Here is a 26306-nt window from a genome sequence, read left to right as displayed (position 1 = left end):
AAAGTCGACCAACTTTGCCTGTTTCCGTTTGTCCACGAGGTCGAGGCACTCGTCTGATATCCATGGTTGCGTTCGACGTCGGGCAGGTGGACATAGGGGCTTGGCACATTCCAGGATGGCATCAGAGATCTGCTTTTCTTCTTCATTTATATCCTCGGGCACGGCCAGCATCTCGAAGCGGTTAGATAGGGCGATCTGATATGCCTGTTTGTTGGCAGCATTCATTAGCTGCCTCCAGTCCAGCTTGGCTGACCGAGATGATCTTTTTGCATGCCGTAATTTGAGCTGCACCTTAGCCCGGATGAGGTAGTGATCAGATCCGCAATCAGGTCCCCTCATGGCACGAACGTCCATGAGTGATGAGCGAAATCTGGCATTGATCAAAATGTAGTCCAGGATTGCTGAGTCCTTGCCAGATGGATTTCGCCATGTAAGTTGATGTTTTTGAGGGTGCTGGAAATGGCTGTTTCCAATGATCAGGTTGTTAGATGCGGCAAAGGACAACAAACGTAAGCCGTTGTCATTGATCTTCCCATGGCCAAACTTGCCCATTGTTGTTTCCCAACCAGATCTGTCCACGCCAATATGGGCATTAAAGTCCCCTGTGAGGATGATCACTTCTGTCTGCGGAATTGAATCCAGCGTATGTTGGAGCTGGTTGTAGAAGTCATTCTTGGACGGGTCCAGGCTAGTCTCAGTTGGCGCATAGGCGGAGATAATATGGGTCTTGATGGTGCCCTTGACAGTAAGGACTGCCAGGCGGTCCGATATTGGTTGGAAAGCGATCACACTACTGGTGGCCTGAGCATCGACCATAAAGCCCACTCCTGCTTCTCGTTTCTCACCACCAGAATAGAATAGCATAACCGCTTCATTAGGTGCTGGTGGTTGGATGATCATCGTTCCAGACCTGGTGAGCCTTAATTCGGATAATGCCGCGATTGATATCTTGCACCTAAGTAGTTCTTGGGCAATGATTTCCTTTTGTCCAACGTGGTGCCCCGTTCGAACATTCCATTCGCCAATGTTAATTGTCCTTTTTGGCGTAGTAAGCTTATTGCTGTGGCCAGTGATCCACTTCACACCAGCACCCTGGGTCCCCAGTGCTGGCGCATCGGCTACCCCGGATGCGGTAACATTGTTATAACAGCTTGTTCTGTGGCCAGTGGTCCACTTCACACCAGTACCCTGGGTCCCCAGTGCTGGCGCATCGGCTACCCCGGATGCGGTAACATTGTTGTAAGAGCTTGTTCCGAATTTCATGCGGTTTCTTGCCTAGTTTCCCCGGTTTCCCGGTTCTGGTCATTTCGGCAGGATGACCACCCTCCTCCTTTCGCAGCCGGGCTTCTACATGTGCAAAGATAACGCATTCGAGTAGTCTCAATTGGGAATGGAGTTTATAATACAGGGTAATTCAAAAAGGACTTTACAACTTCGTAAGTGTATAGAAATTTATTCAGGAGACTTGTATAATTTATTGAACTGTCATATTGTAGCAAAAAACATTAAGTTTTACCTAGAACAGTCATTTTGGTTCGATGTGACTGCCATTGGCGATACGGCAGACATCCCATCTGAACTCAAATTTTCTCCCTAACTCGACGTAACTTCTGTAACTGCGGCGGTGATTTTAGTTTTGAGCTCGGCAAGTCTGGTAGGCAAGAATGGAACAAATACTCGATCTTTAATTAAACCCAATAGAAAAAAAGTCTAGAGGTGTCAAATCTGGAAACATTTTTAATATTATTTTTTAATTCTTATTAATTTGTTTTTATTCTTCTTATTTTAATTTATGTATTTTTTTTGTTATTTTATTTGACTGGTGCAGCATAACCCATAGGCTTCCTTGCACCATGTGGCCATTACTAATACTATCTCCATTCCCAATTGAGACTACTCGAATGCTTTATCTTTGCCCTGCTCGACCAATCCACCGACTTGGGAAATGGTTATTGAGGAATTCCCTTACTTCGGCCAAGTAGTGAGGAGGTGCTCCGTCTTGCTGAAAGTGAAAGCGTCCTTCGTGGTCATCTTCGTCGAACTGTGGAATGAGAAAATTTTCCAGCATATCCAGATATGTACCGTTGATGGTTGTCTCATGGGAAAAGAAGTTAAACGTTTACTTTGCTGAGGGCGTAAAAGACATTAACCTTTGGGCTGTCCCAAAGTGTTCCAGACGTGCATACGGGTTTTCGCCGGCCCAAATCTTGCAGTTGTGGGTGTTAACTCTACCACTAACATGAAATGTGAAAGTTGAAATGCAAACAGCTGGCGCTCGCGTTGATAGAATTCGGAAAGAGAGAAGAGAGAAGGAAAATCACCAAGAAAGAGAAGAATGATGATATCCAACTCAGGACGCTGGGTGTGCCAAGCCCATACTCACCAGATGTGACGAGGGTGATTATACGGCACTACGTCACTAAAACTTGATGCTTTTTGCTACAATATGACAGTTTTTTGGGGCTTGAACCCCGGTCTACTCAAAGAGCGTGGTTCGCTCTTTGAGTAGATCGGGGTTCAAGCCCCTGACTGCTGAATACGGTCGATCTGCCAACCCGCACTGGACCAGCGTGGCAGATTATGGTCCATTTCCCTCAGCATGAATTGTATAAATAAATAAAAAAAAAAAAAAGTATGTCACCGGAAAGGAAATTTACTGATTAAATAAGCTATAACAAAATAAAATATGAAAAATTAAGCTGTGTATTAATGATTTAACATAATACAATACTAATATCATGTTAAGATTGCCATAAAGTGGATAAATATGGACGCTTAGAGAGCGCTAACTGCTACCTCTCCACTAACCAAAAATTAAATGATTAGTTAACTGTATGCAGTGCATTACATTTCAAGCGAGTTATCAGATGTTAATAATTCATGAATAAAAAAAAAGAGAGAGAGAGCAAAAAGCAACGATGTTTATGCGCGTACCGAGAACATTTTCTTTATAAGCATCTGGCATATTGTTCATTCATTCTTCCAATCAGCGCATGACAACAAACATAATATCTATGCTTCAGCTAAATAGCTGAAGCGTGGATATTATGGCTTAGATATTATGGAATTGGCTTATGCAATTTATGGTATACAAACATAATATCCATGCTTCAACTATAATTTAGGTATATGAATATCCTATGTGAGATGTATAAATAAATGATAATTGTCGGATTTCTTTCTATGGTCCCTATTTTAAAGAATGGTTCTTTTATAACGGGTTTGTCAAGCTTACCCAACATTTGTAATTGGTCCAATTTCGAACATTGGGATGAACGTGGAATTCTAAAAGAGTCAATTGTAAGAATCAGGTTAATACCCGCAGCTTGATGAGCAGCGAATTTTTTCACTGACGATGAACAGAAACTATTACTACTGGAAAGAAAAACGATGATAGCGAGAGCTGACGTTGTTCGAAACAACAAATGAGAGGTATGCAGAGTGTGCACATTATGTAAATTTTTGTGCATAAAAATAATGCAGTCAAATGCTCTGACTTCATTATTTTTATTCACAAAAATTTCTTTACTCTATCTTGTTTTACTTGTTTTAATACTTAACTGTAGTTTCTAATATTGTTTTTTTTGGCGGGGGGGGGATGGCGTATTGATGTTAACTAGACATTTTAGATCAGAGTAACTTTATTGGTCTCTGAGGAGTACCATTTTGTGGAAGGGGCAGGGCCGGATATTGATAGTGTCATTGTATAAAGGCCATTTGAACATACATCGTTTTTTAAAGTTAGTCTATATTTTGTTGATGAATATTTTTTCATACTCATTGGTATGCTCGTCTGGCATACTCCTTTCGAAGTTCTTTCTTATGAAACTTATTTTAAGTTAGATTGTTTTGTTTGATTTGTATAACCCCAGGGGCTCACATCTGGTGAGTATGGGCTTGGCACACCCAGGGTTCTGAGCTTGATATCATCATTCCTCTATTTCTTGGTGATTCCCTTCTACTTCTCTCTCTCTCTCTCTCAGGGTAATTCGGGAATTTTTTTTTTTTTTTGGCTGGTGCAGCATAAGCTTCAGGCTTCCTTGCACCATGAAACTAATAATAATAATTTTCAATTAATCACAAGAAAGCACAGGATGAGAAACTAGAAACTACTTCTGTACTAGAAACATTCAAGATAAAATAGTGTTTTGTATTCTGCTGCAATTTCTACAAGAAATTGTTTAGCTAGGCGAAGCCTAACCCTTTCCCCCTAATTTAATAGAATTTATGGTCTGTATAACCATTTTCAGTACATAAGGATAATGATCTCTCCAAGACATCAACCATACATGGTTGACGTCTTCGGACAATATCAAACATCGCCTTTATTTTTTATAAAGGCGGTCAAACGCCGCCTATATAAAAATATAAAGAATATATTCATGCAATTTATTGGACCAATCCATGAAGGGTTGGTCTACTAAATTGCACACTAACCGTTCATGGAATTCAGTTGCGTTCCACTGCTTTTCAGGTGAGAGATTATCAAGAGATAAACAATTTACGGGAGGGAGGGAGGGAAGAGTTTAATTAATCGCTATTTAGCATTAGTCTCCTATCAGGCTAGTTCAATTGAAAGTGAAAGGGACAAACCTCTTTTGTTTGCAAAAAAAGAGGGGGTTAAAAAGTGGGAAGTGTACTGCAGTTGCACAGAACACTGCAATGTCGAAATTTCTACATTATTGTATGAAGTTGTAGGGTTTTAGGAGCACCGGCGACTAAGGACATATTACTCGCTGTATATTGTGTGTGTTTTGATGTCGATTTTCTGTTTGCTGGACAAAAAATCCGAGTTTCCGGGAGAAAAAAACATGCTACCCTTGCCTGAGACCGAATAACTCAGCCACGTTGTGGTAACAGCCCACAAAAATTCCTCCCGTCATCGACAGGATTCGAACACAGGTCTTTTCCACCCTCTGTGGGGGAGGACAATGATCCTACCAACTGTGCTACCCACAAGGGCTATTGTAACCAAGCAGTAAACGAAAAACAATGTAATGTTTTTCTTTTACTTCTAGTTAATGCGCTGTTCATTTCATTTCAGGCTCGTTAACAAATAGTAATAATTCATGACATATATATATATATATATATATATATATATATATATATATATATATAAAAAAGGAGCATTGACGGGATTGGAACCGTGGTCTTCTCCATCCAGTGTGGAGACGAGGGTGATTATAAGCACTGTGCTACCATGACGGCATATGCTCATTACTGCACTTTTATGGCAATTACGAAAAACTCAGCTAGTTTTACGCATCTTTCTAATCTATGCTGAAATCTTTGCATGCCACGATGTAAAAAGTTTTTATCAATCACTCAGAGTTCTTCCGAAACTTTTTTTTTTTTTGTTAAATTTAACGATTCAGCGATAATTGAACGGCAATCACCAGAACTGGCTCAAAGTGTTGTGACGCCATCAACCAATTTTACTTTGGTCCACGTGCTCCCATCCCATTCGAACCATAATTTCCTATATAGAATTCCGTTTTTGAATTGCTCATTTACTTGATCATTGAGAGTGATACTTTTTTGTGTTACTCTTTCAATTTTTGACATCCATCCCAAACTTCAACTCCCTAGCCAATACCACGGTGGCTCATCCCTTCGCAGGCCCTGGCAATCATGAAAAATTCTTTCCTTCAGATATCCTACGTTTACCTAAGCGAGTTCACCACCTAGATTTAATTTTTTCCAGTGAGTACGTAGAGCCCGAAACTGCCGAATGTTATTCCGCCTGAACACAAGGCTATTTTTCTTAGTCTTAAATCAATCAGCAGTGCTTATGGTCGAACTTTGTCAACTTATGACTTCAAAAAAAAAAAAAATAATAATAATAATAAATAAATAAAATACATTGGAATTCCTTCTTTAGCAATGATTTTCTATGGTACTTGATGAATTTGGAAGTAACAATTAAAAAAGTAAGCATATTATCCGAGGACTTTTTTTCTTTATTCTACTTAATTATTCTATTTTTCTACTTAATGCCTACTATAATAGATGCGCGGAAATTTGCCTTTAGCCAGCGGGCGCTTAATTGCTGGAACAAACTTCTATCTGTCGTTGTGGAAGTTGATAAGTTAAATAAATTTAAGAAGGAACTGGACAGGCATTTGGAGGGAATGGTGTGATTTTTTATTTTTTATTTTTATTTATTTATTTTTTTGGCTGATGCTGCATAAGCTCATACACTTGCTTTCTTGCATCACATGCCACTAGTACTACTACTATTATCATCTTCTGATAAAAGGATGTTAGAATAATTCTGAACAACCTTGATGCCAAGAAAGCTGGGGGTTCTGATAACATGTTTTCATCTGTTCTCAAACCCATGGTCCTGAGCGTGTTCTTGTTCTGTTCGCTTGTTTACAATTTTTTTATTCCACTGGTATTTTACCTTCTGCTTCGAAATTTGCTCATATCCAGCAATTCCTATGAAGGGTGAGAAAGCTCTCCCATCCAGTTATCGCCCATTGCTGGCTAGTTCCTACGGGTCACGTACGAGGACAGGGATAGGCAAGTTGCGAAGGCGTATTATTTTGGTATATAAATCTGAAAATAATGAGCGATGCATTGGTAGATCTGTTACAAAAATCAAATGCAAACTTTTCTGGTCGCGGTGCTCTTGCGGCAGCACAGTAGTTTAGATTGCTGTCTTTCCACATCGTGGGCAAAAGGTTAGGATTCGAATCTCAACTCACGAGAGGAATCTCTCTCCCCCACTAAGCAGAGAGAACTGCGTGTTAGCTGAGTGGTCAGCTGTTAGGGTCCATAAGTACATGCGCTTTGAGTGACTGTGGTTCAAACCCGCGTGACCTACTAAAAAACGATGCTGTTTCTTGTATTTCTCTCTCTATCTCTGTGAACTACGCTGACCCTGTGGTCCCGAAGTATACTCAGATTTTTTTTGATATTATTCCCTGCCTACTCGGAAACTCGCAAAAATCAGGCAATCCTACCAGCTTCATGTATAGTCTTGGCGCGCGCTCACGCACACACACACAGAAACAGACATACTGACCAGGGTAGTCGTATTATGTAAATGCATATTTATTTGTTGTCATGGTTGCTTTCTCTTTCTCTCTGGTCACAAAACATACAAGTGAATTAGTTTTTCTAACTTCCTCTTTCTCTCTGTCGCGTCACGCAATACCCCATTTATTTCTTGTTCGGTTGATTACCATATCCAGTCATGCTTGAGCAACTGGGAAGTCCAAAGTCTTACCCAAGTTAATAATATTTGTGGATGTGTATATATAAATATATATATACACACACCAAACCTTTCTCCTATCTATCTAACTCTGGTACTTGAGCGCGAGAGACTCCTTTATTAGCAGTGGATAAGATGATAACATTGAAGCTGTTCTCATTAAAAGAAGGAAGCAATGTTTTATCTTTATGAGTTCGTTGCATGAAGTGACGAATCTGAAAAACGAGGAACATTGTGGGATAACCAGCACCTGGCATCTGAAAAAGTACACATTTTGCAGGCAGTAAGGCATATCACTTAAATGTTTCCGCAGGGAAAGGGGAAGAGAGAAAAATAAATGCCCACCGGAAAACTTTACTCAGCCTCGGAAGTTGAGACGACGTCATCGGCATGCGACTAAGTTGCGTCACACCCCTGAAACCCTTGTCCCGTCCTGTCTATACACTTACGCGTAGACCGGATCGTGGTCGTTTACAGTCAGCGCCAGTAGATCGCGTTTGTGAACAAGGCGTGCGGCTACGAGAAGTTTGTCAGACAGAAGAAGCCAGCGTTCGTATCTCAGTTTGTGGGTGTGAATTTGTGCATACTTCAACTGGAAGTTTTACGTGAACGATGGCTTTCATGCGGTGTTTCGTTGGCTTCTGTTATCTCTTCCAACTCACAGTCGGTTTCAACGTTGAAACCAGATTTCCAATTATTTTTACAGGACCGAAGGATAGTTATTTTGGATTTCAAGTCGAACTACTCCGAAATGTAAATGGCTCGATGTAAGTACCAAGTTTTTTGAATGTAGTAGAGTTGACGTTAGATTTCCCGCATTTGCTAAGGGTTAACAGACCTATCGAAGAAATTAAGCGAAACGAACTGCTAATTGATGTGGAAGGTTAAATACATTCGACTAAACGATATATTAATTTCACTCGTAATTATTTCACGCGTTTATTGCCTAATCACCACACACGCTGGCTTATTGTGGTAGAGTTTAAAATTTATGGGATTTTCAGTACTTGCAAATCGGTGACGGATATTTCTAGGCGACTTCAGCAAAAGAAGCCCTGCTGTGGTGGTACTTCACATTTTTCTCATAAACATTCAGTAAAACAGCGGTAACGTTCATTTTGGGAAGAACGTTAACTCATTACGATCTAAAAGCGTGATTAAAAATAGTATTGGTGGATTATTGCAGTAAGTTATTGGTTGCCATCATTCCCTCCCCTCTGCAATTTAAGAATTCCTTAGAAGTAACCTCGCTTCTTTAGGTTGCCAGGTGATTTCTTAGGTCTCGGCGTCAATCGGAAGAATAGAATGCTGGCATTTGCACCGACAAGGAGTTTGACTTAACTTTCTTGAGGATAAAGATGACAACGCATAATATTCATTAAACAGACTTAATGTAGTTGTAGTTAGGAGCGTTGAAGGGTGTATCGGTTACCTACCTGGGCTCGAACATATTGAGAGGAGGGGGTGGAATTTCCGTAGGTGCTTCCCCCATGTGGAAAGGCGGGCTGGTCCAATCGGGCTATTACGGAATGTGCGATGCAATTTGCTTTTTTCTAGTAATAACGTATACAATTGCTTTTAATTACTGTTAGCTATTTTACTTTGACAATACTGTATACGCATTGCTTATTTTGGTATACATCCCACTTTTTTTCTTTTTTTTTTTGTACTGTTGCACTTCTTCTGATGCGGTTCGACGTCAGCTTTCTTTATTGAGGATTGAATTCTTAATTCTCATCTATGGCTGTCATCATAGGTTAAACCAGTGGTTTTCAACCGGGGTGCCACATAATTTGGGTTTAAGTTACTTAAACTTATTATTATTTTTTTTAAATTTATATGTTTATTTCATTATAAAAAGGTGTACGGTATCTTTTTAATTTGTGGTGATCTATAATTGATGTTTACTTAGCACCTCTATATAAAGAATAAAATTATATACTATATATAATTTGTATTATGAAATGTAATTTTTGTAATTATATTATTGTAATTATTATCATATTATATATACAGAGAGAGAATCGGATCTAACAGGCAGAAAATTGAATAGGGGTGCCGTAAAATAAAATAAATGAGTCAGGGGTGCCGTTATTAAAAAAAGATTGAAAACCGCTGCTCGTACCCATAACGAATACCGTGACGCACAGTATTCATTACGAGTAAACGGTGATTGAGTAGCAGATATTTTTCACATATATCGTTAACTGCGTTGGTGACAATGCAGTATCAGTGACTGTAACAAATAAGTTTTTTTACATCTCAAGAGTTCAACCTTAAAATTTAAGATGCATTTACTTTATCCATTGTTTATAATTAATTATAATAAACACCGAATTACTTGTAACTTTCGCAAGAGGCACTCTACTTTCTTAAATTAGGCCCCGCCCTTAGTATGTCAATTGAGGTCATATAAGACCATATAAGTTTGCTTCGACAAAAATTATGTCAAACAGATTTAACATATGGCATCAGTTCAGTGTCATTGTTGATGCCTATGAGATCAGTCATCACTCACGCACAAAAAAAGAAAAACTGGATTTTTCTAATGGTAATCACAATTACGATTGTTTAACCTAGTTGTTTAACCTTTTTTTAATAACGGCACCCCTAAGTATTTTATTTTGTGACACCCCTACTCAATTTTCTGCCTGTTAGATCCGATTCTCTCTCTGTATGTATATATGCATATGTACAGGGAGTTCTTGTATATATATACAGTATATATAATATTAAAAAATATGTTATATGATAGTTATTATAATAATATAATTATAAATAAAATTACAATTCTTAATACAAATTATATAGATATACAATAATTTTATTCTTTATATAGAGGTATAAACATCAATTATAGATCACCACAAAATTAAAAAGATACTGTACACCTTTTTATAATGAAATAAATATATACATTAAAAAAATAATAAGTTTAAGTAACTTAAACCCAAATTACGTGGCACCCCTGGAATGTTGCTGTTGCGGCACTTGGTTGAAAACTACTGGCCTAGGCGAATAGTGGCTGTCATTCATGCGAATGGTGGCACAACATCGTATTAGGTGGGTGGTCATAATTCGGTGATGAATCTGTGTGTATGTCCACACACACACACACACACACACACACACATATATATATATATATATATATATATATATATTATAATCAATATAAAGATGTATTACAAGGAAAGCCAAAAATGAATAATAGCCGAAATATATTTTAAAGGAAGTGACCTGTAAAACAAAGAAACAAATAGTTTAATTAATTAAACTGACCTGTAAAATAAAATAACGGTAGCTAGCATCAGATAATGGTGGATAAATTTAGCCATAGTTCAAAAAAGAAAAAAAAAAAAAAAAAAAAAAGAGGAAATAGAATAAAAATACAATTAAATCCGATAATTGTATTTTTGTTATATTTCCCCCTTTTTTTTTTAACTGTGGCTAAATTTATCCACCATTATCTGATGCCAACTACCATTATTTTATTTTAAAAGTCAATTTAATTTATTTATTTATTAGTTTGTTTGTTTGTTTTACAGGTCACTTCCTTTGAAATATTTCTTTTATGTTTCGGCTATTATTCCTTTTTGGCTTTTGGTTTTCCGTGTAACTCATCCATCTTTATATTGATTATAATATGCATATACGTATATATCTGCATCCTTTGCTGCTGTTTTATGCGCTTTAGTGCATTTGACATATTCATATATTTTTATTTCCTTTTATTTCCACTGTTTTTAACTTATTAGCAATATATTTAATATTTTACACACACAAATTATAGCATAATATTTAAACAAAAACCAAATAACACTGTTTTGATATATATATACTTAAAAACACCCTTACTGGCTTACTTTCCAAATGAAATAAAGCTTATGGGATTACAAATGTTCAACTTCCATAACTTTTGTTTACTCTCGTAGTTTTATCCGAACCAAAGTTATCGTTCATGTCTAAAGGTACCCTGAATTCGATATCAGTCTTTAAAATGATTGCAATCGGTTGCATTAATAATTGTGCTTCAAGAAAACCAAAACAGGTTCTACTCTTTGTTATGGCCTTATTTTCCCATTCTTAGGAAAATAAGGCCACAATAAATTCTTTCTTACTAATTTTCCATTGTGAAAGTAACGTTTTTTTACCCTCCACTCTTTTCAATTAATTGAAGAGTTGCAACATGAGCTGTGTATAAGCTACTTACCAGTTTTGTTCTGGAGAAAAGATTCTGGCATTGACATACTTCTGCTATTATCAGTGAAATTCTGTACCCTTCTTGCTTTGGTAACGCATGAAGAAAAAAAAAAAAAAATCATTTCGTAACTGGAGGATAACGTAATATCATACACAAGGTTGTCTTCTTTGAAATTATTTGCGAAATGATTTAAGAATGACAAACTGAATTGAAGTAATGGTGTTACATCCCACATTTATACATCTGACTGATGCAGTGAAATAACACCAGTGATTTTATTTTAAGAAATGGTATAACATAAGCAGTGGAAAAACAAATAAGATGGTGTGTGTGTGTGTGTGTGTATGTGTTAAATAAGTGTATAATGAGTAAAATAAATAAATAAATTTTCTTTTTATAATCCGGGACGACCAAACGGTCAGAGGAGTTCACAAGATAGATGGAATACAAGAAACAGCACCGTATTCGGTGGTCACGGGCTTGAACCCCGGTCACTCAAGGCACGTGTACTTATGCACCCGCGCGTCTCACCACTAGGCTACGGCGGCCTATTAGTATTAGTAACAGCCGCATGGTGCAAGAAAGCCTATGGCTTATGCTGCACCAACCAAAAAAAAAAAAAAAAAAATCCGAACAAAACAATGATAAAAACAAAATAAAATAAAAAATAATAATTAATAAAAAAAGAAAAAAAGAGAGGAAATTAAACCTATCATCCTATGCGCTTCCCTTACCCGAAAGTACTATCCATATGACCTTTGAATTTCCCCAAACTGTCAGCCTCTACCACCCATGAAGGCAACTTATTCCAGTAATTTATAACTCGCTATAATGTGCGGTTATGCAGACAAATAGTGCGCCAGAGAATCGGAAATTTTTATGGGGGATTTTTAACTTCCAGATATTGATTGGAACTTGTGGGTTGGTAGCTCATTCAGTAGCAAAATATTCCTGGATTTGCTCGACGACTACTTTCTATACAGAAGTGTTAGAGAGGTAACAAGAGAAAACAATGTTCTTCATCTAATTGCTTTTGACTGGAACATCTTGTGCGCAAAACACGAAAGGTGACTTTGTGTTTTGCGTGATAACCCTAATTTCCATAAAGGGTGCATTCACGAAAATTCGCATCACTAATAGAACAAACAGCGATGTTAAAATTATTTTTGTAGGAAATGGAATGAATATATAAAATAGAAGAAACCGTGTTAATTTTCTGATTACATCATATACAAAAGGGAAAGGTCCTTTTGTATCCGATAAAATTGCCCGTACCAGACAGAAGCAGATAAAAAAAAAAAAAAAAAATCATTCTGAGTAAACAAATATTAACCAACAGAAAAGGATAAAAGCGGGCAAGTATAACTTTGATGTCTGGTGGAGTGTGGTACTTTACGAGGCACAGACGTTGGGAATGGAAGATATTAGAATATTGGAAAGTTTTCAGATATTGGTATGGACGAAGACGGAAAACATAAAATGCGAAATGGAGTTTTGAGAAGAGATATTTGACTGAAATAATCAGAAGGCGGAAGAGAAATTGGATTGGACATGTGTTGTGAGCTGAGAGATTGATGAAGTATGTAATGGAGGGAAAAGTTGAGGAGAAGAGACCCAGAGGGAGATTGAGGAAATTAGTGAATTGAGAAGGGGATGGTAGATATGGGGAGATGAAGAAGAGAGCTGAAGATAGGGAGATATAGAGACCTGTTTGCGCCTGGACATGTCCTAGGCAGAACGTGTGATGATGACATACAAATTCATACCAAATCACAACTTGTATGCAATTAAATATTTACACAGATTACATACAAAATCATGAGTAGAATTATAATTTAAAGCCACAATCAAAATTTACAGAGTAGTGCTGTAAGTCGCCGTTGGTCGATCTCGCTTATTTTAAGGTTTAGGCTGTTTATAGTCTGTACCTTTTTTATCATATTTCGGCGAATATTGGGCTATTATTACTATTTATATTTTACGATTATAAATTTAAATTTTGCGTGTCAGTAATGAACTTTTTTTTTGTTTAAATGAGCAAGTTGTTCCATATCCTCTGTTTAATCTGAAAGCGTCATTGGCGTACTATCGAACGGTCGTACAACAACAAAAAAATCTGTTATGCGTGATGTTCGTGTTATTACTTTTTTTATATACAGTGCATGCCACTTGGTGTAATCAGAATAATGTTAACTTTTATGAAGTCCCTGCCGGATGTATTCGAATACATATAAAAAACACTGATTACTGCAATCAGCGCCATTCTGTTTGTTATTACATTTTTACCTTATTGCGGTTTATGCACGTGCAGTGAAAGTGATTACCTAACGGCCTAATTTTTTTCTTAAACTCCGACACGTTCCGTGGCTAATTACTGATGTTGCTTCGTTCGTTCGTTCGTTCGTATTGTTGTTACTCGGTGAGAGAAAGTGCTGTATCTGTACTTCTACCAATCTGACTGTTTTAGAGTAGAAATTGTTTTCTAATTCTTGATTTTAATATTTAAATTAAAAAATTAATTTTTTGCCGATACTTCAGGACGACCACTTAAGGTCAGAAGAGTTTACATGAGAGAGAGAATACAGGATCGTTCTACCGTATTTAGTAATATTTATTTGTTTTTAATAGTTTGTACGGATTTCCAGCAACATTGTGATATTTTTATTGATGACTTTCTCGAAGAAATATTGAACAATCGAAATTGAAGTATTTTACATTGCTTGATTTTCGCGTTTTCTTTCTGTGCACGTCCACCTTTTTATGTACGCATTTAGGCATTGCATTAATTAACATAGCTGAATCCCGAAGCGATCACATGTGTATATATTTTGTTTACTGAAATAAAATCGGTTTTAGGAGTATGATGAGAGTTCATGTCTTTGGTTTAGACTACCAAAGACAGGAAATAACTTTTCCTCTGAGAGAGAGAGAGAGAGAGAGAGAGAGAGAGAGAGAGAGAGAGAGAGATTTGAATGTATAAATAGTGATTACATTAGGAAGCTTTATCACCCTCTCTTCTCCATAATTGTTTCTCTTGATAAATTTTAATCTTTCTCCTGAAATCCTTGAACCTGCTGAATTCCAGAAAGGGTTTGTTCTAAATTTTAAGTGGTCAATTTTAGAATTTTGACATGAGGATATGTGTTGTCTTATGTAGAGTGGGCCCTAAATGTTATTTCAACTATGCCTTGTTACACTATGATATATACAGAAATCTGTGTAATGACCAGAAATGAGTATGCTGCAATGTTTGTGTTGTGTTGTGTTGTTTCAGGTCACTTTTCTACCAGTAAGGCTGCTTCCCCGTCCACGCCACATCTGTGTACACGACTATCCTTCATAATCATCATCCATTTTCAATCGACTGCAGGATGAAGGCCTCTCCAGCAACTTTCCAGTTTCTTCTGTTTTGTGCAATGGCCATCCATTTACTACCCATGAACTGCTGAATTTCATCTGTCTATCTCCATCGTTGTCTTTCAGATTTTCTTCTAGCTCCTCTTGGGTCCATTCTGTTATTTTTGTTCATTAGTTTTGATAAGAATGTCCTTTACTTGAGTTTGCTGCCTAATCCACGTGTTTCTCTTCTTATCTAGCAGTCTGATTCCTAATATAATTCCTTCCATTCTTCGCTGTGTAGTTCTCAGCTTCTCTTCCATTCTTTTGGTGAGTGTCGAAAAGTTTCACTTCCATAAGTCATGGTGGAGCGTATACCTTGGCTCATTATTTTACGTTTCAGACAAACTGGGATATTGCTCCTCAGTATGTGACTATATTTCCTGAATGCTGTCCATCCAAAATTTATTCTTCTCTTGACTTCCAGCCATTTATCATTATTACAGCTAATGACTTGTCCAAGATAAGTATATGAATCCACCTTTTTAATTACTTTTTTAATGAGAGAGAGATTATGGATTTAATTATGAATCCACCTTTTTAATTACTTCACCTTTCTGTGGTATACTTGTTCATCATTACTTTTGTTTTAGCCATATTAATCTTTAGTCCGAAATCCTTACTAACACTGCATAACTGATTAAGATTTTTCTCTAATTCTTTGTGATCATGGCTTATAATCACAATGGCATCTGCAAAACCTAAATGGTTTAGGTACTCTCCATTCACATTAACTCCTTTCTGCGACCAGCCCAATCTTCTGAAAACTTCCTCAAGGGCAGCAGTAAACAACTTCGGAGATATTGTCTCCTTGTTGAACTCCTTTCTCAATTTTAAATTTGCTACTGTCTTTGTCTAGTCTAATAAAGGAGGTAGCGTTCTCATATATTTTCTTCAAAATCATAATATATGGGGTATCTATGGCTTGTTTCCAGTGCCCGAAAAATTGCCTTATGCTGTATGGAGTCAAATTCCTTTTCATAATCCACAAATGCCAGGCATAATGGTGTTTTATATTCATTTGCTTTTTGTATTAGCCGTGATATTACGTGAAGGTGATCCATAGTTGAGAATCCTGTCCTAAAGCCAGCTTGTTCTTTCGTTGCTTCTCATCGAGTATTCTTTCTAATTTGTTTGTAATGACCCTTGTGAACAACTTGTAGATGTTGGATAACAAGCTAATTGGTCAATAATTTTCAATATCTGATTTATCTCCTTTCTTATGCAGCAAAACTATGATTGCATTATTCCACTCCTTAGGTGTCAAAACTTTTCTACTGCAGTTTGTGAAGAGTCTTGCCAGCTTTTGTGTCATGTCTCTTCCTCCCAATTTTAACAACTCTACATTAACTTCATCTTCCCCTGGTGCTTTCTGATTCTTCATTTTCTTCAACGCATGTTCTACCTCATCAGGAAGGATATCGGGTATGTCGTATGTGTTACTAATTTGTGATCCATCTTCCCCACTGCCAGCAGCGGGGAAGATGGATCACAAATCTTCCCCTCGCTACTTGTATAATTCTCTATAGTAGTCTTCTGCTATTTGAATTATGCATTCTCTGCTATTTATAAGTACATCATCGGTATTCTTCAGGTTCAATATCATTTGTCTTTCTATATTTGTGGTCATGGCTGCTGTTTTCCTCTTAATGTTTGTTTGCTTGTTCTACTTTTCTTGTGTTAAATCTTCTTAATATCCTCTCTGAGTCTCTTTTAATGGCTTTGCAGAACTCAGTATATTCAACTTTATCCTTGTCGGTGTTTATCTTGCTCTTCATTTGTCGTCTTGGGTTCATCATGACAAGCGTTACTTGACTAATTTTTAATTCTTTGGATTTCTTTTTACCGATAGGTTTCTTATGCTATATCACTTTCAGAAGGTTGTAGTATTCCTCGTCGATATCTTGGCCCTGAACAGTCCGCAGAAGCTCAAACTTGTTAAGTTTCAGTACATGCTGCTTTTTTCTCCTCTTCCGTTATCTCAAAGACCTTCGTATTATTTACTGGAGTCAGTTTTTTCCTTTCCTTTCCTTTCCTTTCTTTTCTTATACCTATATCAAGTGTGCATCTTACCATTCTGTGATCACTTCCAACATTTGCCTTCTTCAGGACGGTAGCATCATTCACAATATATCTTCTGTTAGTGAGGATGAAGTCTATTTCATTAGTTGTTAATCCATTTAGGCTCTTCCATGACCACTTTCTGTTCCTTGAAAAAGTGTTGATTACTAACATTCCTCGAGATTCTGCAAATTCCACAAGTTTTTCACCAATTTCAAAATTTCCTATAGGTCCTCTTTCTGCGCTGTTTTGTCTCTTTCCAACCTTAGCATTGAAGTCTCCCATAATGATAGTGTGTAGTGGGTTTTCTGCTCATCTAGAAGACTCAATTTCGGTGTACATTTCTTCAAACTCTTCATCATCATGGCTCGATGTTGGTGCATAAACCGTTATAATCTTTAGCTTGTACCTCTTAGAAATCCTTAGTAGTCCTGACACCCTTGTTGATGTACCTTTTGAATTCTAAAATGTTTTTTATATCTTTATGGACCAGAAAGCCAACTCCACCTTCGTTCCTTTCTCTGTTTCCATTGGTGTACAACAGATTTCCACTTGATAAACCCATAAATGATTCATTTCTTCTTGTTTCAGCCAAATCAATGATATTCCAATTCACGCTTTCTAATTCCTTTTCCAGCTCTAATATCCTATCTTCACCGATGAGCGATCTTACGTTGTAACAGGCCAGGTTCAGTTTCCGGGCATGGCAGCCTGGTCGTACCCAGAGATTCTTAGCACCCTCTGCTTCTACCGTGATCCTCTCGCTGCCGTAAGAAGGGAGTGAAAGCCGCTGGGGACTGAGGGCCATTTGTTTCGTCGTGCTGTCATATGCTGGAAGGTTTGGTCTTTTCCTGTTTACGCTGACCAGGCGCCTTGAAGAGAACCACTCTACACGTTCGTTGCCACCTAAGTGCCGCAACAGGGCTTATCATCGATAAGGTGTGCATGAGTGGATTTTAGGGAGGCAGGCCAACCGGACTTCTCCTAAATCTTCTGAAATAGGAAGATATTGGATCCATCAGTGTTTTAGGCTGAGTGTCTGACAACACACAAATGCCTGTTTCCGTCCTTGGTGTACCAAATCCCGCACCAATAAATATTAGTGCAAGTACTGTACTATGGATGCCAGTACTTCCATACGATTGAGACCCAATCAATGGTATCAGCAAAGAATCTGCCCCTATACGAGAAAGAAGAGTCGGCATCAATGAGAGAGAGAGAGAGAGAGAGAGAGAGAGAGAGAGAGAGAGAGAGAGAGAGAGAGAGAGAATAAATAATATAATAAGTTAAACTGTGTTTTCGTATAATAAATATTCGTTTTGCAATTTGGATTGCATATTAATTGGATACCCCCATATTAATGAATTTTTATTATAACAATTTCTCTCTAAACCTCTCCACGTGAAACGAACTAATGTTTTTATTTTAGGGAAATTTATTATTATTAGTAGTAGTATTATAATTAGCCTTATAGTGCAAGGAAGTCTAAGGCTTATTCTGTACCAGCTAAAAAAAAATTCCCAGGTACCCAAGAGAGGGTACCTCAGGACTCGGTGTGCCAAGTCCATACTCACCAGATGTGAGCCCTTGGGGTTAAATGAAGTTGTTCACCTCATTATTATAGCAATAAGTTATTATAGCACTTTGGAATAAGTTTTTCTTTCTCTCTTTCATGTAAAATAAATAAAAAACACATCTTGGAACTATTATTACATGTAATTTTGCATCTTCGATAGAAATTACATATAATTTCTAGCGAAGATGCAGATTTTGGGAACAAAGTTCAGTTCCTACGCAAAACTTAATTTATTTAATTAACTATAATTTTTAATTCACATGGCTTCATTTTTTTTTTTTTTTAATTCCTTTGAGCTGAGTACAGTCTTTGATTTTTCTGCAGGGCGTTTCAAAAATATTGGTACAAACGTTTAGGGGAGGTAGGTAACATCTAAAGGAATGTGAATCGCATAGGAACCCATAACCGGAAACGTCACGGGAAAGTAGTAGCAGAGGCACAAGAAGCAGAAATGACAGAAGACATTAATTATCGGCAAACATTTATTTGACATAATATTAACAATGGAATACGAGATGGATGCATTTCATGATGTTACAACAGATGCTCGAAGTTACGGATTTGAGTTACGGATAGATGCTCGAAGGTTCCACCATGAGACGCGATGCATGCGTGACACCGATGCAGCATGGATTGGCGGACACGGTCGAACACACCTGGAGTTTCTTTGAAAGTAGCAGCAGCGCAGACGAGTCTCGCCACGAGATCCATTTCCGTCTCCACAGGCGACTCATACACGAGAGATTTGAGGGGCCCCAACAGAAAGAAATCAAGGCTCGATAAATCAGTTAAGCGTGGGGGACAGACAACGGGTTCACCACGGCCAATCCATCGACGCCCAAAACGCCTGTTGAATTGGTCACGAACACACCTTCCATAATGGGCAGGCACCCCGTCATGTTGAAACCAAATGTTGCGTCTCACATTTGCTGGAACATCGTAGAGTAACCCTGGTAGAACTTGTTCAAGAAAGATCCGATATTTAGCGGAGTTCATGCGGGATGGTAACAGGTATGGGCCGACTAAGCAGTGTCACCGACCATACCAGCCCACACATTTATTGCGAAGCGATGATGTGCCGGATGGGGGCGCACACCGTGTGGGTTGTCGTGAGCCCACACAGGGACATTGTGCTGATTGAATAAGCCTTCCCGAGTGAAATAAGCCTCATCCGTGAACAAAACATAGGCTAGAAAATTCAAGTCTTGAACACTTTCTTGGAGAAACCACTGCCGAAGTCACACGTGCAGGATGATCTTGGGGGAGCAGTAACTGAACCCTTTGGAGATGAAAGGGGTGTAAGGAATCGTCGTACCAGACACGCTGTACACTGCAACGAGACACTCCTAAGGCAGAGGCAACGGCACGTGTGCTGGTAGTAGGATTATTCTGGACGGCATTCAACACTTTCTTCCATGGCGGGAGTTTGCGTCGAACGTGGTCTGCCCGCACTACTCCTGTTACCTCTGAATGACCCATAATCCCACAAATTTTGATGCACACGCGCAAACAAACGGTAGTCCGGTACATGTCTGTCTGGGAAGCGTTCTCCATAAATTAATTGAGCGGCTCGTCCATTATCCTTTGCTATTCCATACAATAGGTGCATGTGTGCCAACTCACAGTTCGTATATCGATGCATGCTCTTCGTGCGGCGACTACTGCTTGAACGAGTAAACCAGAAAAATTCCCTCTCGCGAACTGATGAACACCGTTGTCTCGCGACTTACAGTGACGTTTCCGGTTATGGGTTCCTATGCGATTCACATTCCTTTAGATGTTACATACCTTCCCTAAACGTTTGTACCAATATTTTTGAGACACCCTGTATAATTTTATTTATTTTTTCACCAATTACAGAAATAATTTCGTTCTGTATTTTATCGCCTAAATAATGGGTCATATTATTATTGTTATTCTGAATGCAGTGTCATGATATTATCGAACTGGGAAATTATATCTATCAATTTTAAAAAGAAAAATGTGTGAAGAAATGCTAACTTTTGGAAGGGGTGAAAATTATGTGATTGGATGAAATTCCGGATATGATTCGTTGTCTAATTTAATGGAAATTTGTGTTCTGAGACTGTCTGAAAGCAAAGTGTTTTTTTTTTTTTTTTTTTTGTAAAATGCGAAATTTTAAAGATATTTGCTAGCGTAATAATATTGATAGCACACAGGGTGGCCAACCGTCCCTATATATCCGGGATTGTCCCAATTTAGAACTTTAAGTCCCGCTTCGCGATAATACCATCATAAGTAAAAGTAGTCTTCCTCGCTACTTTTAAAATAACTGTTATAAATAATATAGTTTATATAGGACAAATACATATTAACAACAGTCATAACAAATAAATACTATGATTGATAAAAAATATATTTTAATTGTTACTTTATATTTTTCTCTTCCTTTTTTGAAGGGAAAAAAATGCTGTACTACACATTTCGTTTCAAGTTGTCGCGCTTACCAATTTTCAAAATATGGCCACCCTGTTAGTACACTGTAGTTGCAACGTCGCGCGCCTTTACAATGTATTTGAAGTGTACTCTGCAATAAACTAAATTAGAGAACTACAGATATTGTCCTTTTGTACTGTCACGTACACATGAACTGTGAATGTTATGAAACTGTTTTTCAAAGCGCACAAAACGCATAACATTGTATATATATGATCGATTTATTTTATTTTATCTTTGATTCAGGCTTTTTGCTGCTTCCGGAACCTGGCGCCCACGTGTTGTTCATCCCTTGCACTCCCGCTTCGCGCTTCCCTAATGCAGATCATGTAATTTGTTTTACTTCTTGTAATTTTAAGCCACACTACAGATCTATTGTATTGCAATACATTTAAGTAATTTAATTTTTCGGCAAAAAATTGTACAAACTTAAAATAATAAAAATGTTTTCGTTTTATTAATTTCTTACCGATTTTGACCATGAACTTGGCGTATTGTGGTCACAGATGTTGCTGCACCATAAAACCACAAATCAATTAACCAGTCTTACTGATTTATATGTTAGCATTCACTCGTTGCTTTTTAATAATCGTATCTGTATGTGGACGTACAGACAAAATAAACAAGGGGACACTTGTCATGCACTTTGTACGTGACCCGCGTTATTTTTCCACGCCCCGTGCAAAGGAAAGAATGTCGTAAAAGAAATAAGTGGACAAGAAAGAATTAAGATGCGTTTTTTTTTTTGTTTTTTTTTTAATGATAGACGCGCATCAATGTTTAACGTTTCTCGTTTGTAAAGTGCTTTTATTTTCGGAACGCTCCCAAGAATTACTAAGCACTTCAGTGATAGCAAATTGCACAACTATCGTATTATACACGTACTCAGGTGGTGCTTGGATGATAATGGCTGACCAGATTCATTCCTAGCTGAGAGATTATGCTCTTACTAACTTTCGAGTTTATGGCGTACCATATTAATCCTTCTCTTGGATGGGGGGGGGGGTAAGAAAGAAAGAAAGAAAAAAAAAAGTGAAGAACCAGTATCTTATCTGTTTACTTTAAACTTGTATGAAATGTGCATAATGTTGGTAAGGAGGAAGCACTCGAGCAAGAATATCGTAACCTTGGATTTTTTTTTTTATATTTGTTTCGCCTTTCTGAGTAACCACACAGGATTCTGAAATAAAGAGAGATAAGACAATTTTTTAGGTTATGAAATTACCAAAAAAAAATTACAATACTTTTACTGTAGTTGAACTAAGCTGCTTTGGCCAAACTGGAGGAATGAAAAATCTATGCAAAACAACTGCTCTATAATTATTTTAAAAGGAGTTAGACCATGCCAGCAATATGTAAGCATATTGTTTCAGAGAATTTCACGTATTCAATGATGGCTTAACCACTTTTTCGTGAGATTAAAACGTTCATCTGTAGTGGCAACGATGCTAGAAAGCAAGCGTATATACCACCACCACCATCAACAACAACAACAACAAAAAAAAAAAAATCCTTCTCACATCACTTACTCACTCCATATAATACTTTGTCTAGTTCTTGAATTTATTCAGACTACCCACTTCTACAACACCAGACGGAAGTTTGTCCCAACAATCAGCTACCCTTTGGCTGAATGAAAACTTCCGCACGTCTATCCTGCAACCATCGTTCCTCAATGCCTCCCTCATGTGAGCGCAAGCGGAGCCAGGGGAAGGATTCCATCAGTATTGATGGAAATTCATTTAGTCTTAAACAGGTCACCTCGTAGTGCTAGCCTCCAACGGTGCACTTGAAAAATTGAAGGCTTCTTTTGGTAAGAGTACCCTTTTGTACTCATTGCTTTTTTTTCAGCATCCGTTCAACAGAACCATTTTCTTTCTAAAATTAGGTTTCCAGATCTCTATGCAGCACTCAGGATGTAGCCTTACCATGCCTTATACAGCGGGATAATCACCTACTTATCCCTGCTAGCAGAAAAATTCCTGTATATCATTAAAAAATAAATAAATAAAACGGTGAGCCGTCTTTGCAGCCTGTTTGCGCTGCTCAGAGAATTTCATATCTAAATGCACAATTAATGTGTATATGGTACCACACCCTGAGTGTGGTACCACATTAACAGATATAGAAAACAGTAACGGGTCCAGTATTAAGCCATTGGGGACTCCACCAATAACATTAGTCCAAGAAGAGCAGTGTCCATTTATACAAAAAAAAAAAAAACCCTCTCTTCCATTCAACTATCCTTTTATTCAAGGCAGTAAATGGCACACTACTCTAATTTATACAGCAGTATTTTATGTGAAACATTGCGCGCCGTAGCCGAGTGGTCAGGCGCATGGGTGCGTGAGTACACGTGCTTTGAGTGACCCGGGTTCATTGAGCCCGTGATCGCTGAATACGGTGCTGTTTCTTGTGTTCTCTCTACCTTGTGAACTCCTCTGATCGTGTGGTCGTCCCGGAGTATAAACAGAAAATTTATTTATTTTCTGAAATTAAATTTAAGGTGTGTCTCTTAAATACCGAGACTGCGTGTGCAGTTACTACACACCAAACGCTACTTGTGAAATAGAGGCACAACAGTTGACCTATGACCTTTTCCTAGTTGTCTGCCAAGTCGCTTTTCAACACCTATATTTGCTTTGCAGTGAGACAAATTTTTCATTATCTTGTGTTTTTGCAGTTTTCCGGAAAAAATGTCGGACAAAAGAATCGAACAACGAATCAAATATTTAACAAAATTAAAGAAATCATCAGCTGAAAGTTAAGATTTGTTACGTCAAGTTTATGGGAAAGATACCATGTCAAGAGCTCGTGCGTTTGAATGGCAAAAGGATTTTTAGAAGTGAGAGAAAATGTGTAAGACTATCAGCGACCGGACCGTCTGATATCCATGAAAACTGATTAAAAATATGGGCCGAGTAAGGACGTTAATTAGAAATGATCGTCGCTTAAGCATTATAATGGTTGCATCAGAACTCAATACGAACAAAAAAACAGACAATTTTTAAGAAATTTATTATAGTTGCACACAGAGCGTATGAATCCAGAGCGCGTAGGCCTGTTTCATTATAGACAATTTTTAACTACAAATTTACGAACGAGAAAAGTGTGTGCCAAGATTTTGCCAAAAATTGAATGAAGACTCCAAGTTTGTGAAGATGTATTGAAAAAAAAAAAAAAAAAAATTGAAGCCTATCCAGACTTAAAGGGCTCTGGCATTTTGTAAGCGTTAGTATAAAAGGGAGCTAATACTAAATGCTTGTATTGAAATGAAAAATGTGTGTCGAAACATGCCGAGAAACGAATCTAAAAAGAAACCGAAAGTATAAGACAGTGAAAGTGTACGATACCTGGAGTATTTCAAGGAATGCGAAGCGAAAATGAGCTGGCGGGAAAAATAAAGGCGGGGAGATGAAGTGCATAAATTCAGTAGAGTAGAGAAATGCATGCAGGCTTCAACCAAATAAGCAATATGATAAAGCAATTTATAGCAGAGAAAGCGGACTTGATAGTAAGCTGCGAAGAAATTCAAAATAGCTGGAAAATAGTGACCTCTATAGTATTTAGGAATACAAGTGCGTGGAGATAATTTATAATTAGCGTTGGAAAAAGAAAAGGAAACGCGGTTGGAATAGTATGGCTTTACTGTGATAAAGTCATACAAAATTAAATATTACCATTAATATATAAAAAATTGTACGGTGCCAAAAAACATATACACGTTAGGCCAAATGATGGAGCTATGTTATAATAAGCTGGATAGTAAACGTATCAGAGTATGGTAAACAAGAATCATCATATACTTTACTGGCACTTTGTGTAACTTTGACATCCATTTTTGCATACTTAATTCAATATATTAATTGTGTGTGTTATAAAAATGTTATACGATATTATAATAATATAATTATAAGGATGTGCTTTTTTATAATGAAATAAATACTTAAATTTTAAAAGAAATAAGTTTAAGTAACTTAAATCCAAATTACGTGGCACCCCGGTTTAAAACCACTGATCTAATGTATGTAGGAAGACCCCTGAAGACCCCTATTTCCACTCCACAGCTCGTATATTATGTAAAAATAATTTTTGCATCTTTTACTGCATCACAGTATCCAATCAGATTGGTCAGGCAAGATAGTCTCGTTGACAAATCCACGCAGCGACTGCAATATAACGGCATTTTTCTTTAGATCGTCCTACCTTACTTCTTCAACCAGCAACTCTTATTTTTCCCTAGAACAGAAGTCAGGCTAACAGGTTTTTTTATTACTCATGACACCCTTTAATTCTGCTTTGTGAATTGAATACATTCATACATCTCCAGTTCATAGAAACCTTCCCTGAAACCAAGGATGCTCTCGTAAGTATGGATAGGTTTGCTGGTAGCCTTTGCTGCCTCCCGTAACATAATTGGATAGATTCCATCAACCCAACCCCAGGTGTCTGTTTTTTTTAAAGTTTAGCTTCAACAGTTTCTCTTCCAGTCTCCTCTCAGTTATCACAAAATCATTTAGCTCTCTGTAAGAATTTGATCTGGCATCTCCACCCTTAAGAAATTCTGTGTGAATAATGTTGATGGAAAATACCTATGTTAGCAACCTGAGCAGGATCACTAATCGATAAACCATTCATATCTAGTATGCCTCATCGTATTCCTTCTAGTGTTCACAGAAGTAGTCTTTGCTGCTTTTCTTTGCATTCTTCGGTAGAGACCTTGCGTAATCCGCCTCAGTTGGTCTAACCCCATTCGCGATTGCACACTAGTTTATATCTACAATAGAAATCTGTATCGCCCGATAATTTATATTCATTCCATCAATTTTTCTTCTCTTTCACGAGTCTCATCAGTTCATCTAACAACTGTTGAATAGTAGCATCTCTTAGTCGTTATAAAAAGTCTAGTAGCGTCTGATTACTTACCTGAATACTTCCTATTTAGAATTGAGATCATTTTTTCCTACTGCATAGAATATAAAAGGTCTCTGAGACCACTGTAGTCACCTTTTACGAAAGCAAAATCCCTTTCCCCTAGGCGTTCACAGTATTTTCATATTTAAGTAAATCACACATCAATACATTGATCACTGCCGCCAAGCGGGCCTTTTAATCTTCAGATTCTTAATTCATGAAGAATCGCTGCTGCTAATCAGATCAAGATTATTGCTTTCTCTTGTTGCCTCTATAACATACTGCTGTAGAAAACAGTCATCCAATACATCCACAAAAATCCTGCTGGAAGTACTGTCATTAGTCCTATAACACACTCCTACTCTTATTTTCCCAGTGCATTGTTTATATCATACTAAACTGACTCAACATTGCACTAGCCACCCTATCAACTGGATACATTTCCTTAAATTTTACATGCTTCTTAAATAAGA

General features: G+C 37.5%; 1 protein-coding gene across 2 annotated transcripts in view; it reads left to right on the top strand.

Annotated features, from left to right (window-relative positions):
* Positions 1–26306, top strand: part of LOC150091195 (integrin alpha-9-like) — a 688379-nt gene that overhangs the window by 69135 nt on the left and 592938 nt on the right. Inside the window, exon 1 of one of the 2 annotated variants that reach the window (XM_090374611.1) lies at positions 7549–7992. The exons of the other annotated variant lie outside the window; for it this stretch is intronic. Coding sequence (XP_090230737.1) covers positions 7838–7992 — 155 coding nt within the window. The 5' untranslated portion in view covers positions 7549–7837. Of the gene's footprint in view, positions 1–7548; positions 7993–26306 lie in introns of those variants that run through there. 2 annotated transcript variants of the gene reach the window in all.

Source organism: Mastigoproctus giganteus, chromosome 1 (genome assembly GCF_048544385.1).
Source record: "Mastigoproctus giganteus isolate SK-2022 chromosome 1, ASM4854438v1, whole genome shotgun sequence".
Taxonomy (NCBI): Eukaryota; Metazoa; Arthropoda; class Arachnida; order Uropygi; family Thelyphonidae; genus Mastigoproctus; species Mastigoproctus giganteus.
The sequence above is the reverse complement of the archived record's forward strand: the minus strand, read 5'-3'. Positions and strand labels throughout refer to the sequence as shown.